A 15965-nucleotide genomic window follows, 5' to 3' on the forward strand; every position below is an offset into this window, starting at 1 on the left:
AGTGAAGAGAAATTATTCTTTCATATTTGTAAGGAAGTGATTTAAGGGTAGTGATTCTTTTTTTTTTAAACTAGGGGAGCACTACAAAAATGCACCAGATACTAAAGCGAATACAATTGCCAAGTAGCATTGCATTAATGTTGCCCATGTAATTTATCTTGATGCAGTCCCCACCATTAAAATGGCCAGCCGCTTATCAGCCAAAAAGTGATAACCATTATCCTTTTGCATTAATGTCAATTTCAAAGTATGAAGACCCCCATTCCAATGACGAGCTAACTTAGCAGCTGTGCATCAACAGTAATTGACAAAGCGAATGGTCAAATGGGGTAATTATAGGCAAAATGGGATGAGGGATTTGTGCTAAGAGAGATTGAGTAGAATGGGCCAAATTCCAGAGAGTTTAGAAGAATGATGTGACTTCATTGAAATGTATAAATTCCTGAGGGCTTGACCAGGTAGATGCTGAGAGGCTGTTCCCCCCCTGGCTGGAGAGTCTAGAACTAGGGGGCATAGACTCCGGATAAAGGGTCGGTCATTAAGATGAAGAGAAATTACTTCACTCAGGATTGTGAACCTTTTGGAGTTCTCCATTCGAGAGCTATAGATACAGTCAATGAGTGAGTATATGCAAGGCTGAGATTGATGGATTTTAGGGCACCAAGAGATATGGGGATAGGATGGCAAAGTGGATTTGATGTAGATGTTCAACCATGATCTTGAATGGTGGAACATGCTGAAGGGGCTTATGGCCGCCTCCTGCTCCTATTTCATAGAATCATAGCATGGCTACTGCACAGAAGGCCAGTTGAGCCTGTGCCAACTCTTGGGCTAGTCCCATTCCTCTGCCCTTTCCCTGTAGCCCTGCAAATCTTTTTCCTTCAGATACTCATCCAACTCTCTTTTTGAATAAGATTCAGTCTCCACCACTCTTAGGCAGTGATTAAGTTTTTTTTTCTTGCATTGCCTTAATCAGCTTAAATCTGTGTCCTCTGGTTCTCGACTCTTCTGCCGATGGCAGCAGTTTCTCTCTCTCTCTCTCTGTCCAGACCCCTCATGATTTTGAACATCTGTCAAATCACCTTTAAGAACGACCACCCCAGCTTCTCCAGTCCATTAATGTAACTGAAGTCCCTCATTCCTGGAATCATTCTCATAAATCTTTTCTGCACCTTCTCTAAGGCCTTCACATCCTTAAAGTGCGGTGCCCATAATTGGACACAGTACTGGGCTGAACCAGTGTTTTATACAAGTGGTTCATAATTTCTGCACTTTTGTACTCTCTACCTCTCCATGAAGCCCAGGATCCTGCAAGCTTTAACTGCTTTCTCAACCTGCCCTGCCACCTTCAACAATTTGCACACCCACTTTAGGATTGTACCATTTATGTTATGTCTGCTCCTCATTCTACTACTTTCTATTACTTCACACTTTTCTGCATTAAATTTCATCTGCCACATTTCCACTCATTCCACCAAGCCTGTATGTCCTCTTGAAGTATATCATTATCCTCTTCACTGTTCACTGTACTTCCAAGTTTTGTCACCTGCAAATTTTGAAATTGTGCCCTGTCATTAATATATATCAAGAAAAGCAGTGGTCCTATAACCGATCCCTGGGGAGCACCACCTTCCTCCAGTCCAAATAACAACCGTTCACCACTACTGTTTCCAGTCTCTCGGCCAATTTTGTATCCATGCTGCCCTTTTATTCTATGGGCTTCAACTTTGCTGGCAAGCTTATATAACACTTTGTCAAGTGCCTTTTGGAAATCCGTGTAGACTACGTCAGTCACATTACCTTTTGTTACCTCAGCAGCAAACTCGATCAAACTATTTGCCTTTAACAAACCTGTACTGGCTTTCCTTAATTAATCCACACCTATCCAAGTGTCAATTTTGTTCCCGATTACGGTTTCTAAAAGTTTCCCCACTACCAAGGTTAAACTCACTGATCTGTAATTGCTGGGGTTATCTTTACACCCTTTTTTGAACAATGGTGTAACATTTGCAATTTTCCAGTCATCTGGCACCGTCCCCGTATCTAATGGAGGATTGGAATATTATGGCCAGTACCTCTGTGACTTCTGTTTTCAATTCCCTCAGCATCCTAGATGCATCCCATCTGCTCCTGGTGATTTATCTATTTTAAGTACAGCCACCTATTCTAATACCTTTATCAATTTTTATCCTATCAAGAGTCTCCTACCACCTCCTTCACTGTTTATGGCAGCATTCTCTTCCTTGGTGAAGATAGATGCAAAGTACTTGTTTAGTACTTCTGTCTCTCATCAGTCCCACCCTCTTTACTACCCTTTTACTATTTATATGCCTATAGATGACTCTTGGATTACCTTTTTATGTTGGCTGCCATTCTGTTCTCACACTCTTTTTGCCCCTCTTATTTTCCTTTTCCCTTCTCTTCCGACCTATATATATATATATATATATATATAACCTGATTCTCCGATGTATTTGCAACCTGACATCTGTCAAATGTGCTCTTTCTGCTTCATCATATTCTTTGTTTTGTCATCCAGGGAGCTCTGACTTTAGTTCCCCTGCCTTTCCCTAGTGAGAATGTACCTTGTCTGTAACCCAAACTATTTCCTCTTTAAAGGCAGCCCATTGTTCGCTTAGTTTTGCCAGACAATCTTTGATTCCAGTTTACCTGGGCCAATTCTGTTCTCATCCCAGTGAAATTTGCCTTCCCCCAGTTAAACATTTTTACTTGAGATTGCTCCCAGTCCTTTTCCAGAGCTTATCTAATCCTTATGATACTATAATCACTGTTCCCTAAATGTTCACCGACTGACACTTGCTCTTGACCTACCTCATTCCCCAGAACCAGCAATGCCTCCTCCCTCATTGGGCTGGAAACGTACTGATCAAGAAGGTTCTCCTGAACGCACTTCAAAAACTCTTCCCCCTTCTCTGCCCTTAATATTATTACAATCCTAGTCTTATATTGGCATAATTGAAGTCTCCCAATGTATGAGGAGAGATAGAGTAGATGAGGCCTATATTCTCTACAGTTTAGGTGATCTCATTGAAATATACAAAATTCTTCAAGGACTTGACTGGGTAGATGCAAGAATGATGTTTCCTCTGGCTGGGGAGTCTAGAACCAGAGGTCACAGTCTCAGAATAAGGGGTCAATCATTTAGGACTGAGATAAGAAATTTCTTCACTGAGGGTAGTGAATATTTGGTATTTTCTGCCCCAGAGGGCTGTGGAGGCTCCATATTTGAGTACATTCTAGATCTAAATCTCTTAGATTTTTTGATATTCAGGGAATCTAGGGATATGGGGATAGTGCAGGAAAGTGAAGTTGAGGTGGAAGATCAGCCATGATATTGAATGACCTACTCCTGCTCCTATTATGTTATGAATTCAAAAGAGTGTCTAATCTTTGAGCGAGTATCTGGAGATTAAAATTAGTTTGGATAGTTACATTTTGATGGTGTGTGTGTACATAGCTCCAGTGATCCACCCGAGTAATGGAAACATAGAAAATAGGTGCAGGAGTAGGCCGTCCGGCCCTTCGAGCCTGCACCACCATTCAATAAGATCATGGCTGATCATTCCTTCAGTGCCCCGTTCCTGCTTTCTCTCCCTCCCCTTGATCCCTTTAGCCGCAAGGGCCATATCTAACTCTCACTTGAATATATCCAATGAACTGGCATCAACAACTCTCTGCGGCAGGGAATCCCACAGGTTAATAACACTGAGTGAAGAAGTTTCTCCTCATCTCCTCTGTCCTAAATGGCCTGCCCCTTATCCTAAGACTGTGTCCCCTGGTTCTGGACTGCCCCAACATCGGGAACATTCTTCCCGCATCGAAACTGTCCAATTCACTCAGAATCTTATGTTTCTATGAGATCCCCTCTCATCCTTCTAAACTCCAGTGTATAAAGGCCCAGTTGATCCAGTCAGTCCAGCCATCCCTGGAATCAGTCTGGTGAACCTTCGCTGCACTCCCTCAATAGCAAGAACGCCCTTCCTCAGATTAGGAGACCAAAACTGAACGCAATATTCCAGGTGGGGCCTCACCAAGGCCCTGTACAACTGCAGTAAGACTTCCCTGCTCCTATACTCATCCCCTTTCTATGAAGGCCAACATACCATTTGCTGCCTTCACAGCCTGCTGTACCTGCATGCCAACCTTCAATGACTGATGAAACATGACACCCAGGTCTTGCTGCAACTCCCCTTTTCCTAATCTGCCATTCAGAAGATATTCTGCCTTTGTGTTTTTGCCCCCAAAGTGGATAACCTCACATTTATCCACATTATACTGCATCTGCCATGTATTTGCCCACTTGCCTAACCTGTCCAAATCACCCTGCAGCCTCTTAGCGTCCTCCTCACAGCTCACACCGCCACCCAGTTTAGTGTCATCTGCAAACGTGGAGATATTACACTCCATTCCATCATCCAAATCATTAATATATATTGTAAAGAACTGGGATCCCAGCACTGAGCCCTGTGGCACTCCACTAGTCACTGTCTGCCATTCTGAAAAGGACCTGTTAATCCCGACTCTCTGCTTCCTGTCTGCCAACCAGTTCTCTATCCTCGTCAGTACATTACCCCCAATACCATGTGCTTTGATTTTGCACACCAATCTCTTGTGTGGTACCTTGTCAAAAGCCTTTTGAAAGTCCAAAAACACCACATCCACTGGTTCTCCCTTGTCCACTCTACTAGTTACATTCTCAAAATTCCAGAAGATTTGTCAAGCATGATTTCCCCTTCATAAATCCATGCTGACTTGGACCGATCCTATCACTGCTTTCCAAATGCACTGCTATTTCATCCTTAATAATTGATTCCAACATTTTCCCCACTACTGATGTCAGGCTCTTGGTGGTCTGTCGTATCCAACAAAGATGTTGATGTGCTAATCATCAATGGCATGTGTCTTCAAGTGGCTGTATAGGCCAATTCTGGATGCACACAGTCTCTTGCACGTCGGACAAGGGAAGTTCGATGTGCCTGATGCTGACCGTACTGCCACCTGATGTGGTCTATCTCTAGTGTCCCGCAAGCGTTGACATCGGCTTTCTTCGAAGGTCTGGCAAGCAGTCCTCGTGAGGGTTCCCCACTGGATTTTATTAGCTCTGTATTCTCGAGGTTCTTTGGTCGGATGCCACAGTACTGGAGGTTAGCCTTATTGCAATCTTTATAGCGCTTGCGGGTGTGCCCCTGGTGTCTTTGGCCTTCAGAGCTCGCCGTGAAGAAGCTTGACGAGGGATCCTTGACTCAGCCATGCGGATGACATGTCCAGCCCATCGGAACTGGGCTCGCATGATCATCACTTCCAATGCTAGTTGATTGTGCTCTCTCCAGAACCTCAAGGTTTGACACCCGGTCCTGCCAGCGTATGTGAAGTATAGATCTGAGACTGCATGTGGAAAGCTTCCAGCTTTTTGGTGTCGCCTGTAGGGTATCCAGGTCTCACATCCATAAAGGAGAGATGAGAACGACTGCTCTATACACTAACAATTTAGTTGACAGTCAGATGTGGTGGTGACTCAACACCTTGGTGTGCAAGCGACCAAGTGCCTGGCTGGCTTTGCAGATCCTTGCATCAATCTCCTTGTCCAAGGAGATTATCACTTGATATGGTGCTGCCAAGGTACTTGAAGCTGTCCACTGTCTTTAGTCAGGCTAACCGGTCTATAATTACCTGTTTTCTCTCTCCCTCCCTTTTTTTAAAAGTGGTGTTACATTAGCAACCCTCCAGTCCATAGGAACCGATCCAGAGTCAATAGACTGTTGGAAAATTATCACCAATGCATCCACTATTTCTAGGGCCACTTCCTTAGTCTACATCCCAGAGTACTTATCAGGTCCTGGGGATTTATTGGCCTTCAATCCCGTCAATTTCCCAAACACAATTTCCTGCCTAATAAGGATATCCTTCAGTTCCTCCTTCTCACTAGACCTTCGGTCCCCTAGTACATCCGGAAGGTTATTTGTCTTCCTTTGTGAAGACAGAACCAAAGTACTTGTACAATTGGTCTGCCATTTCTTTGTTCCCCATTATAAATTCACCCGAATCCGAATGCAAGGGACCTACATTTGTCTTCGCTAATCTTTTTTTCTTCACATCTATAGAAGCTTTGGCAGTCATTTTTTGTTTTCCTGGCAAGCTGCCTCTCGTACTCTATTTTCCCCCTCTTAATTAAACCCTTTTTCTTCCTCTGCAGTATTCTAAATTTCTCCCAGTCCTCCGGCTTGCTACTTTTTCTGGCTAATTTATATGCCTCTTCCTTGGATTTAACACTATCCTTAATTTCCCTTGTTAGCCATGGTTGAGCCACCTTCCCCGTTTTATTTTTACTCCAGACAGGGATGTACAATTGTTGAAGTTCGTCCATATGATCTTTAAAGGTTTGCCACTGCCTATCCACTGTCAACCCTTTATCATTTGCCAGTCTAATCTAGCCAATTCACACCTCATACCATCAAAGTTACCTTTCCTTAAGTTCAGGACCCTAGTTTCTGAATTAAATGTGTCACTCTCCATCTTAAAGAATTCTACCATATTATGCTCACTCTTCCCCAAGGGGCCTCACACAACAGGATTGCTAATTAGTCCCTTCTCATTACACATCACCCAGTCTAGGATGGCCAGCTCTCTGATTGGTTCCTCGACATATTGGTCAAGAAAACCATCCTTAATACACTCCAGGAAATCCTCCTCCAGTTGAGTTAGCCCAATCAATGTGTAGATTAAAGTCGCCCATGATTACTGCTGTACCTTTATTGCACACATCCTTTATTTCTTGTTTGATGCTGTCCCCAACCTCACTACTACTATTTGGTGGTCTGTACACAACTCCCACTAGCGTTTCCTGCCCTTTGGTATTCCGTAGCTCCACCCATACTGATTCCACATCATCCAAGCTAATGTCCTTCCTTACTATTGCATTAATTTCCTCTTTGACCAGCAATGCCACCCTGCCTCCTTTTTTCCTTTCTGTCTATCCTGCCTAAATGTTGAATACCCCTGGATGTTGAGTTCCCAGCCTTGGTCACCCTGGAGCCATGTCTCCGTGATGCCAATCACATCATATCCGTTAACTGCTATCTATGCAGTTAATTCATCCGCCTTATTCAGAATACTCCTCGCATTGAGGCACAGAGCCTTCAGGCTTGTCTTTTTATCACACTTTGACCCTTTAGAATTCTGCTGTAAAGTTGCCCTTTTTGTTTTTTGCCTTGTTTCTCTGCCCTCCACTTTTACTATTCTCCTTTCCATCTTTTGCTTCTGTCTCCATTTTATTCCCCTCTGTCTCCCTGCATTGGTTCCCATCCCCCTGCCATATTATTTTAACTCCTCCCAAACAGCACTAGCAAACACTCGCCCTAGGACATTGGTTCCAGTCCTGCCCAGGTGCAGACCGTCCGGTTTGTCCCACCTCCCCCAGAACTGGTTCCAATGTCCCAGGAATTTGAATCCCTCCCTTGTGCACGACTCCTCAAGCCACGCATTCATCTGAGCTATCCTGCTATTCCCACTCCAACTAGCACACGGCACTGGTAGCAATCCTGAGATTACTACTTTTCTTGTAATCTACCTTTTCTAGAGAATATATTATCTAGCATGCCCAGTGGAAAGGTGTGATGCACTACGATAAACATGGCTGGCACTTGAGAATTTTCCTTGCTCAATGACTTCAGTGAATATCCTATATGTCACAAAATATTTACTTAGCTATTTGTTTTTATTGGACTTGGCATATAGATGGGGAAACTATTGAATTTTAAACCACCACCTTAGTTATATCTGAAACAGCCCTGATTGAAACTGTTAATGAAGGGAAATAACAATCTACAAGAAAAGTATAGTACTGTGAAACAAAATATTAAGAATAGATATAATTCTTAGATGTAGCTGCTTATCTTTTTCTATTTAGTTATTTTCTTCCTCCATTTCCCCCCCCACCCAAATGAAGTTGCTCTAACATACCTACTCATTCATCCATTCTAATGTCCTGTGCTGGGCATAAAACCGTGCTGTACTAATCAATATAGTATATGCATTTTAAATAACACAATTCTGGAATTACACAGCAGGTTAATCGGCCTCTGAAAGAAAGACAAGTTCATGTTTGCGATGGTTTAAAGAATGGTGAAGGCTGTTACTTTTTTGGGGTCCTTGATGGAAATAAAACTGCAAATGTATAGCAGGACAGATTTGCAATGTGTACTGTGTTTTTAAATTCTTGTAATTTTTTTAATTTGTTCATGGGATGTGGACATTGTTGGCAAGGCCAGCATTCATTGTCCATCTTTAGAAATACACAGCAGGTTAATTGGCCTCTGAATGAATTGGCTTAGCTATCAACTACAATAAGCTGATTCCAGAGATTTAACCCATAGAGTATGTCCCACTTGTTTCATTTATAGCTCTTGCAATGGTCTGAATGGGACTGTATCAATCCTAGATCTCTAGGTGAATAGAAGTCTTTCTCTTCCTCGCCTTTGTTTCAGCTTCTATCTCTCATTCTGATAATTAAGTTACATTTTTTTGTTTGCCAGTTTTAGAAAGAAACCATGTGAGTCCTTTGCTCCTCTTTAATATCTGTATTCGACAGTGCAATCCAGAACAGGCCGATCCATCATTTGGGATCCTTTCCGATGCTAATAGGTGCAGCCTCTTAAAGTAAAATGTCAGCTCTGCAGCAGTTAATCAATATACTGAACATGGTTTTGTTAATTACTCGCAGCTAACTTCAGTTTGATTCCCATTTGCTGTTAGCAAAGAAACCTACGAGTTCTCTCTGCATGTGATCAAGAGTACAAGCAGTTTTCTGCTTTTGGTTTGTCCCAAGGTGGTCAAAGATTTTTCCTGATCTGTTGATTGTGAACATGAAAGTTTATTTTTTTAATTACTTTGAAATTAATCACCTATAGTGTAGCTAGAAAGGATGGTGAGACCAGTCAGTCTCTTGGGTGTATATTTTACCTTGCTTCCAAAACAAAGTTTTAGATAATGGAAAAACTGGGCTATCTAAAATTAGCAGCTCTTGTTTTGCATTCATCTGCATAGTTGCTGAAATTTGCAGGCAATCCACCAGTGCTTTAAAATTAGTTCACTGCTGTTCATGTCCCTTGTTGAGGGTGCAATGTAAGACTAAGACTAATTAACTTTTGAAAGCATGAACTCTTCAGTCACTAATATACATATATTCTGCCATGGCCCTGATCTTGATCTGTTATATTCACACTATTTAAATATTGTACCTAAAATGCTTACTTATAGATGTGTTCTGATAATTGTCCTTCCATTTTTAAGGAGGCAACATCAAAGATTTGTGACTTGCATGTAGATGTTTCTCGAATTCTTGAGCTGGAGGAACAGGTGGTGGATGAACATCGAGAAATTCAACAGGTATGAAAACTTTTTTTCAAAAATCATGTTGACTAATTCCTTAGCTAACCAATGACTGTTCTGCAGCTGAACAGTTGAGCCGTTTACACCAGGAGGATCCCCAGTATATTAGCTGATCACAATCCAGGCAGTTGTGGGCTACTACAATTGAATGTACATGGATATCTGGTAAAGACTGGAACAGGATTGGTTGTGACTTTCCTCTTTCTTTCCTCCCCATCCCATCCCCATCTTGCTTGTTGGAATAGCCCAACATTACCCAGTCAAGGCTCTTGTACAAATGGTTAAGTACCACAGAGCAACTAGTGCTTGTTAAGCCAGCCCAGTAAGAAGGATGTTGGTTGGGTGGGGGGGGCTGGAGCAGGAAAATGTGCAGCATTAGGAGAGCAATTTGGGGCACCCCACCTTTAAAGTATCTTGATCTGTTGGAAGGATGCATCTTGCACTTAGAGCTTTGTAAGAATCACAATTGAATGTTCTTTTAGCTAAGTATTGATGGAGTACATGATCCAGGATTTTAAAAGTACTGAAGTATTTTAACAGGTTTTAAGCAAACTATTTGGCTTGTAATACAAATTTGTTATTGCATATTAACATAAGCCACAAATAATATCTTGCAAGGTAACACTTGAATCAAAAATTACTTGGTGTTCCTTTCAGCCAATAAGTATGCTGTTTCCAAAACATTTGTCCTTTTTATTGTCATTATGTGAAGTTTAGCATGAGCCTGGAAAATCCCTGGTGTCCCCACTGCTCTGTTCAGATGTACTGCAGCCAAGATTGTGATGCCCATTTGTCAGGATGCTGGTATTAGTGTCAAATTGGGACAATAATAGGGCTACAAGTGAATGCAAGTAATTTCAATCTAATTTCCAGTGCATTTGAGTTCACAGTAAAAACCTGCCCATGACTAATCAAGGCATCTGCAACGAGAGCCAACAACTAGGGGTGGGAAATAATACATGATCTGGTATAATGCAAGAGGTTGCAGTTGAGGCACATTGGACAGAGTAGGAATTTTATCAAATGTGAGTGACACCAGATCTAGGAAAGCTTAATGTTGTTCTCTCTGCCATTTTCCTGTCTCTCTACCAACAGTCACCACAACTGAAATGTCATGTAATGAGTATGGGACATTTTTAAATGTATACAATAAATGTTTATATATTTTTTTACAGAAACTACTACTGTGGAGTGATGCAGATAATAAACTCCTGAAGATGACTCAGCTACCTGACTATAATGTTGAGAGTTACATCAACATATTACAAACTTACATTGGCGAGAGGATGGAAATATTGCAAGAATTTGACAGTACATTTTTAAAATTATATTCTTGGATAAAGGAGAACTATTATGAAATGAAGCTGATTTGTATGTAAAGACAAGTGGGAGGATAGAATATTTTTGTTGTAATTGCTAATGCTGCCCTGTTGCTTTTCACTCTCTTCGTCCATGTCTTCTTCCTTCCTTAAGTGACCTGGAGCCCAGACAAGGATTGGTACATGGAATGGAGAGACATCTTGGGTGGAGACTTTGGATGAAATTGGTCATTGGGCACAATTTGCTATTGCCAATTTAATTTTCTATCAATGGAAAGACAATCTGGCGTAACAAAACGGGCAGCTGATTTTGCTAACGCCTGTTTGCGCTATCGCCCAAGATGAGTCCCTGTCCCTTTGTTTACGGCCACTAGTGTGTAAGCTTTTACTGTTGTGCGGGTAAGACCCCACCTTGGGTCCACGACCTACCCCCATTTCCCTGCCTCCGGGGAAAAAATGTGCTGAACCCTGGCTTGAGAGATATAGGCAGAGGTACAAAAGCAAGGAATTGGCCCTATTTGAGATTGGCCAATAAACTGGACTTGAAGCAATCCATCTAGATGTTTCTTATCCCACTAATGGAAGAGGGTAACCTATATCTCACTTTCCTTATGGCACAGCAAATCCATGAACATTCTGGTGCTCCAATATATTGTACCGCTTTCTTAAAATATAGTGAAAGTATTAAATGCATTGGGAGAATATTAAATAAAAAAAGGCTGTTTCTTACTCCAAATTATTGAGATCCTGCAAAGCTGCAGTAAAAGCTGAATTGGGGCAGAGAAACCATATTAAGAGCATAGAGAATTATGGAATTCCATATCCAATCTTGAATTCAACACCGTGTACATGTCAAAAATACAACAGTATGATGCCCTAGGTCATTTTTTAAAACTTTGTGTAATCAGCATTAGCTGCCCCAAAAACTATGCCAAAATCATTGTTCACAAAAGGTGGTATTTAAGCTTGCATCTACAAATAAACACATTAATGAGTTCAAAGTCACTAAATAAATTAATATCAATTACTTTCCCTTTCCCATTCCATATTCCAGAAGTTGTACTGGCCCCATTTGCTATCTCATAACTGTAGAATAAATATTTCATTTCCTTTAGGATCTTTATTTTGACCACATCACTAAACAGATAAGACCAGGATGTGCTTGATGAGTTAATGCCATTTACAATAGCTTGCTGTCAATGGCCTTTTCATGTTTGTGGAGTGTTCTTAGTTTCTTAAATCTGAGACTAATCTATTGAATCTGTACAGAGGTCTTGTTAAATACAAGGGATTTTTGAGGCTCATCAGATTATAAATAGTATCTCCCTTTTAAAACTAGTGTAATGTGGACACAAAAAATCAAAACTTGCTTGCAATTTAATCATGTTGCAGAGTTGCATGAAGTGATTTGTGTTTCTCATCTGGACATTAAATTTGTTTTGGTCTGTCTGTATTAAAATACTTGTCTTTCATCTGCAGAAAATGTGACTGCCTTGAAACAAGCCTTGCAGAAAGAGGAGCAAGCTGCCAAAACTCAAGGCTGAGGCGTCACCGGCCTCAATTTGACAATCTGTGAAGCATCTGTGAAGCACTTGCATTGTAACTGTTGTGGCCACTGGATTCAACTTTCTTTCACACAAGGGCTGCAAACTGCATGTGTTCTTCTTTATTATTCCTGTCCTTGCAACTCTTTCTAAAACTTTGTCTGACTTTTTTATATTTTTTCTTTTGAAAAATTGTACAGATTTATATCTAGTGTATAATATGCTTGCACTGACATTGTAACACATAACTAAAAGTGTAAGTTTGCACACATAGCAATGCAGTTTTGATGTTTTGTTGTTCAGGGTGCATTGATTTCTCTCATCCAGTCCTCGGTTGCTTATAAAGAAATTAAATTATTTCGGAGATAAATGTTAAGTAGGAGAATGGAATCACTGTCCTTCCTCCCAAGCCCATCCCAAAATTTAGCAGAAATGTTCCATAGACCAATCTATATTTTAATGTATTGGCATTGTGGAATTATTCAATACATACAAAGGTTCTTTGAGAATTTCACAACTCATTTTATAATTGTTCCAATAGGATATACTACCAAGCCTTTGGTATCTGGGTTTCATGAACTCTGATTTTGGTCTGGTTTCAGTATCCTCCTCCAGTAACAATGATTAGATTAAAACTAAAGGCCAATTCAGTATGTAAGTGAAACCACCATTTTATCTTAGGAACTTGGTATACCTGTTAGACTGCTGAAATATTTTCTGAATTCTTGGTGAACTTTTAGGTTTATAAATCAGCTACAGGATCAGTTGCAGTATTGGCAAAAATCAGGCTCTTATGCAATCTGTGAAGCATGGCAATCTTGTATTTTTTGAACTGTTCTCAAGGGCAAAGCAAGATATTATAAACAGATTCTACTTAAATCACAAAGCATTTCTTCCTACCTTTGTACATTTTTTTTTGAATTCTGTCTAGAGATGGAATAGGAGCAGAGAAATCAATAGACTTGATTCTGAAATGACCCCAAATGTGTGTTTTATGCATAAGCTAGCTGTTGAAGAACTGAATTAAGGTTTCTTAGTCTATCCCTTGATGTTTGCTGCACTCAATGGAAAAGTCAAATAAACTGTTTACTGATCCATATCCAGTCCCAGAATGCATGGGCCATTGGAAAACGTTGAATTGAATAATCATTATAACGTTTTGTCACATTTTAATAAACCATACAAACTGGTTTGCAGCTGTTTATTATTTAAACCATATTGTTTTGTGAGTGCTTTTGGGGAAGAGTTTAAACTAGCTTGGCAGGGGGGGATGGGAACCTGAGAACAAATTCATTAGGGAAGTAAAGCTGAAATTGGACAGCAAAAATGCAGAAAATGAATCTTAAGTCAGAGGAAACTAGGGTAAGTAAGTAGTAATCAAGGAGGTGGTCTTCCTGTGCTAAATGGTATATACTTCAATGCAAGGAGTATAACAAATAAGGCAGATGAGCTGAGAGCACAGGTAGACACGGGAGTATGACATTATAGCCATTACTGAGACATGGCTGAAAGAGGGGCAGGTTTGGCAGGATTCTTGGTTACAGGATTTTTTTTAGACAGGACCGAGAGGAAGGTAAAAAGAGGGGTTGCGGTATTGATTGATTTCAACTATTACAGCTGTGAGGAGGGATGATCAAATAAGGCCATATGGGTCAAACTGAAAAATAAAAATAGGGCGATCACACTGTGAGGTGTGTATTATATAGACCCCCCCAAACAGTGGGAGGGAGATAGAAAAGCAAATATTAAGTGCAAAAATCATAGGGCAGTAATAGTAGGGGATTTCAACTATTCTAATACTGATTGGGACAAATAGTGTGAAGTGTATAGAGGGTGCTGAATTCCTAAAATGCATTTGAGAACTTTTTTTAGTCGGTATGTAACAAGCCCAACATGAGGGGGTGGTTCTGGATTTAGTTTGGGGGAATGAAGCTGGGCAGGTGGAAGGGATATCAGTGACCATAATTCAGTCAGATTCAAGGTAGTTCTGGATAAGGACAAGTATAGACCAGGAATAAAAGTCCAAAATTGGGGAAAAGCTAACTTTGCCAAGTTGAGAAGTGATTTGGCCACAGTGGACTGGAAACAGCTACTTGAAGGTAAATCAGTGGGAGGCATTCAAGGAGATCCAGAGGGCTCAGGCCAAACATGTGCCCTTTTTATAAAAAAAAAAGGGTGGAAATAACCATTCTAGAGCCCCCTGGCTGTTTAGGGACTTGCAGGTGAGGATAAAGGGAAAAAAGGGGAAGCTTGTGTCATATCAATGGCTAAATACTGTAGAATCTCTGGAGGAACATAGAAAGTTCAGAGGTGAAATTAAAAAGGATATTAGGAATGCTAAAAGAGCATGAAAAATTCTTGCCGAGTAAAATCAAGGAAAACTCGATGTTATAAATATATTGAGCAAGAGGATAGCTAAAGGGGTAGGGCTTATTAGAGACTGGGCAAAAGGGCATATGATCAAGGGCAAAAATCAAAAAGGGCCACATTACAACTTAATTCTAAAAGGACAGTGTTTCAAAAAAAACAAGCCTGGAGGCTCAGTCTCGATTTGTGAGGAGCATTCATAAGGTGGATGAATTGACTGCGCAGATAACTTAACGGATATGATGTAATTGGGATTACGGAGACATGGCTCCAAGGTAATCAAGGCAGGGAACTCAACATCCAGGGGTATTCAATATTAAAGAAGGACAGACAGGAAGGAAAAGGAGGTGGGGTAGTGTTACTGGTTAAAGAGATTAACGCAATAGTAAGGAAGGACATTGGCGTGGATGATGTAGAATCTATATGGGTAGAGCTGCAAAACACCTAAGGGCAGAAAACTGGGAGTTGTGTACAGACCACCAAACAGTAGGAGGGAGGTTGGGGATGGCATCAAACAGGAAATTGGGGACACGTGCAATAAGGGTACAGCAGTTATCACGGGTGACTTTAATCTACATATTGATTGGGCTAACCAAACTGGTAGCAATACTGTGGAGGAGGATTTCTTGGAGTGTATAAGGGATGGTTTTCTAGACCAATATGTCGAGGAATCAACTAGAGAGCAGACCATCCTAGACTGCGTCTTGTGTAACGAGAGAGGATTCATTGGCAATCTGGTCGTGCGGGGCTCCTTGGAGAAGAGTGACCATAATATGGTAGAATTCTTCATCTAAGGTGGAGAGTGACAGTTAATTCAGAGACTAGGGTCTTGAAAAAGAAAGGAAACTTCAATGGTATGAGATGTGAATTGGCTAGGATAGACTGGAGAAATATACTTAAAGGGTTGATGGTGGATAGGCAAAGGCACAGTTAAATAGCACATGGATGAACAACAATTGTACATCCCTGTGTGGCGTAAGAATAAAAAAGGAAGGTGGCTCAACCGTGGCTAACAAGGGAAATTAGGGAAAGTGTTAAATCCAAGGAAGAGGCATATAAATTGGCCAGAAAAAGTAGCAAACCTGAGGACTGGGAGAAATTTAGAATTCAGCAGAGGAGGACTAAGTGTTTAATTAGGAGGGGGGGAAATAGAGTAAGCTTGCAGGGAACAAAAACTGACTGCAAAAGCTTCTACAGATATGTGAAGAGAAAAAGATTAGTGAAGACAAAGGTAGGTCCGTTGCAGTCAGAATCTGGGGAATTCATAATGGGGAACAAGAAAATGGCAGACCAATTGAACAAATACTTTGGTTCTGTCGTCACTAAG

The 15965-nt window shown here is 41.0% G+C and overlaps 1 protein-coding gene across 2 annotated transcripts in view; it reads left to right on the plus strand.

The window, feature by feature from the left end:
* kif2c (kinesin family member 2C) overlaps nt 1-13462 on the plus strand; it is a 125217-nt gene extending 111755 nt beyond the window's left edge. For both annotated transcript variants that reach the window (XM_070886746.1, XM_070886747.1), the window contains exons 18-20: nt 9310-9405; nt 10584-10719; nt 12207-13462. In XM_070886746.1, the coding sequence (XP_070742847.1) occupies nt 9310-9405; nt 10584-10719; nt 12207-12271 (297 nt within the window). In that variant the 3' untranslated portion in view covers nt 12272-13462. The remainder of the gene's footprint in view (nt 1-9309; nt 9406-10583; nt 10720-12206) is intronic.
* Nucleotides 13463-15965: the final 2503 nt, after the last annotated feature.

Source organism: Pristiophorus japonicus, chromosome 8 (genome assembly GCF_044704955.1).
Source record: "Pristiophorus japonicus isolate sPriJap1 chromosome 8, sPriJap1.hap1, whole genome shotgun sequence".
Classification (NCBI taxonomy): Eukaryota; Metazoa; Chordata; class Chondrichthyes; family Pristiophoridae; genus Pristiophorus; species Pristiophorus japonicus.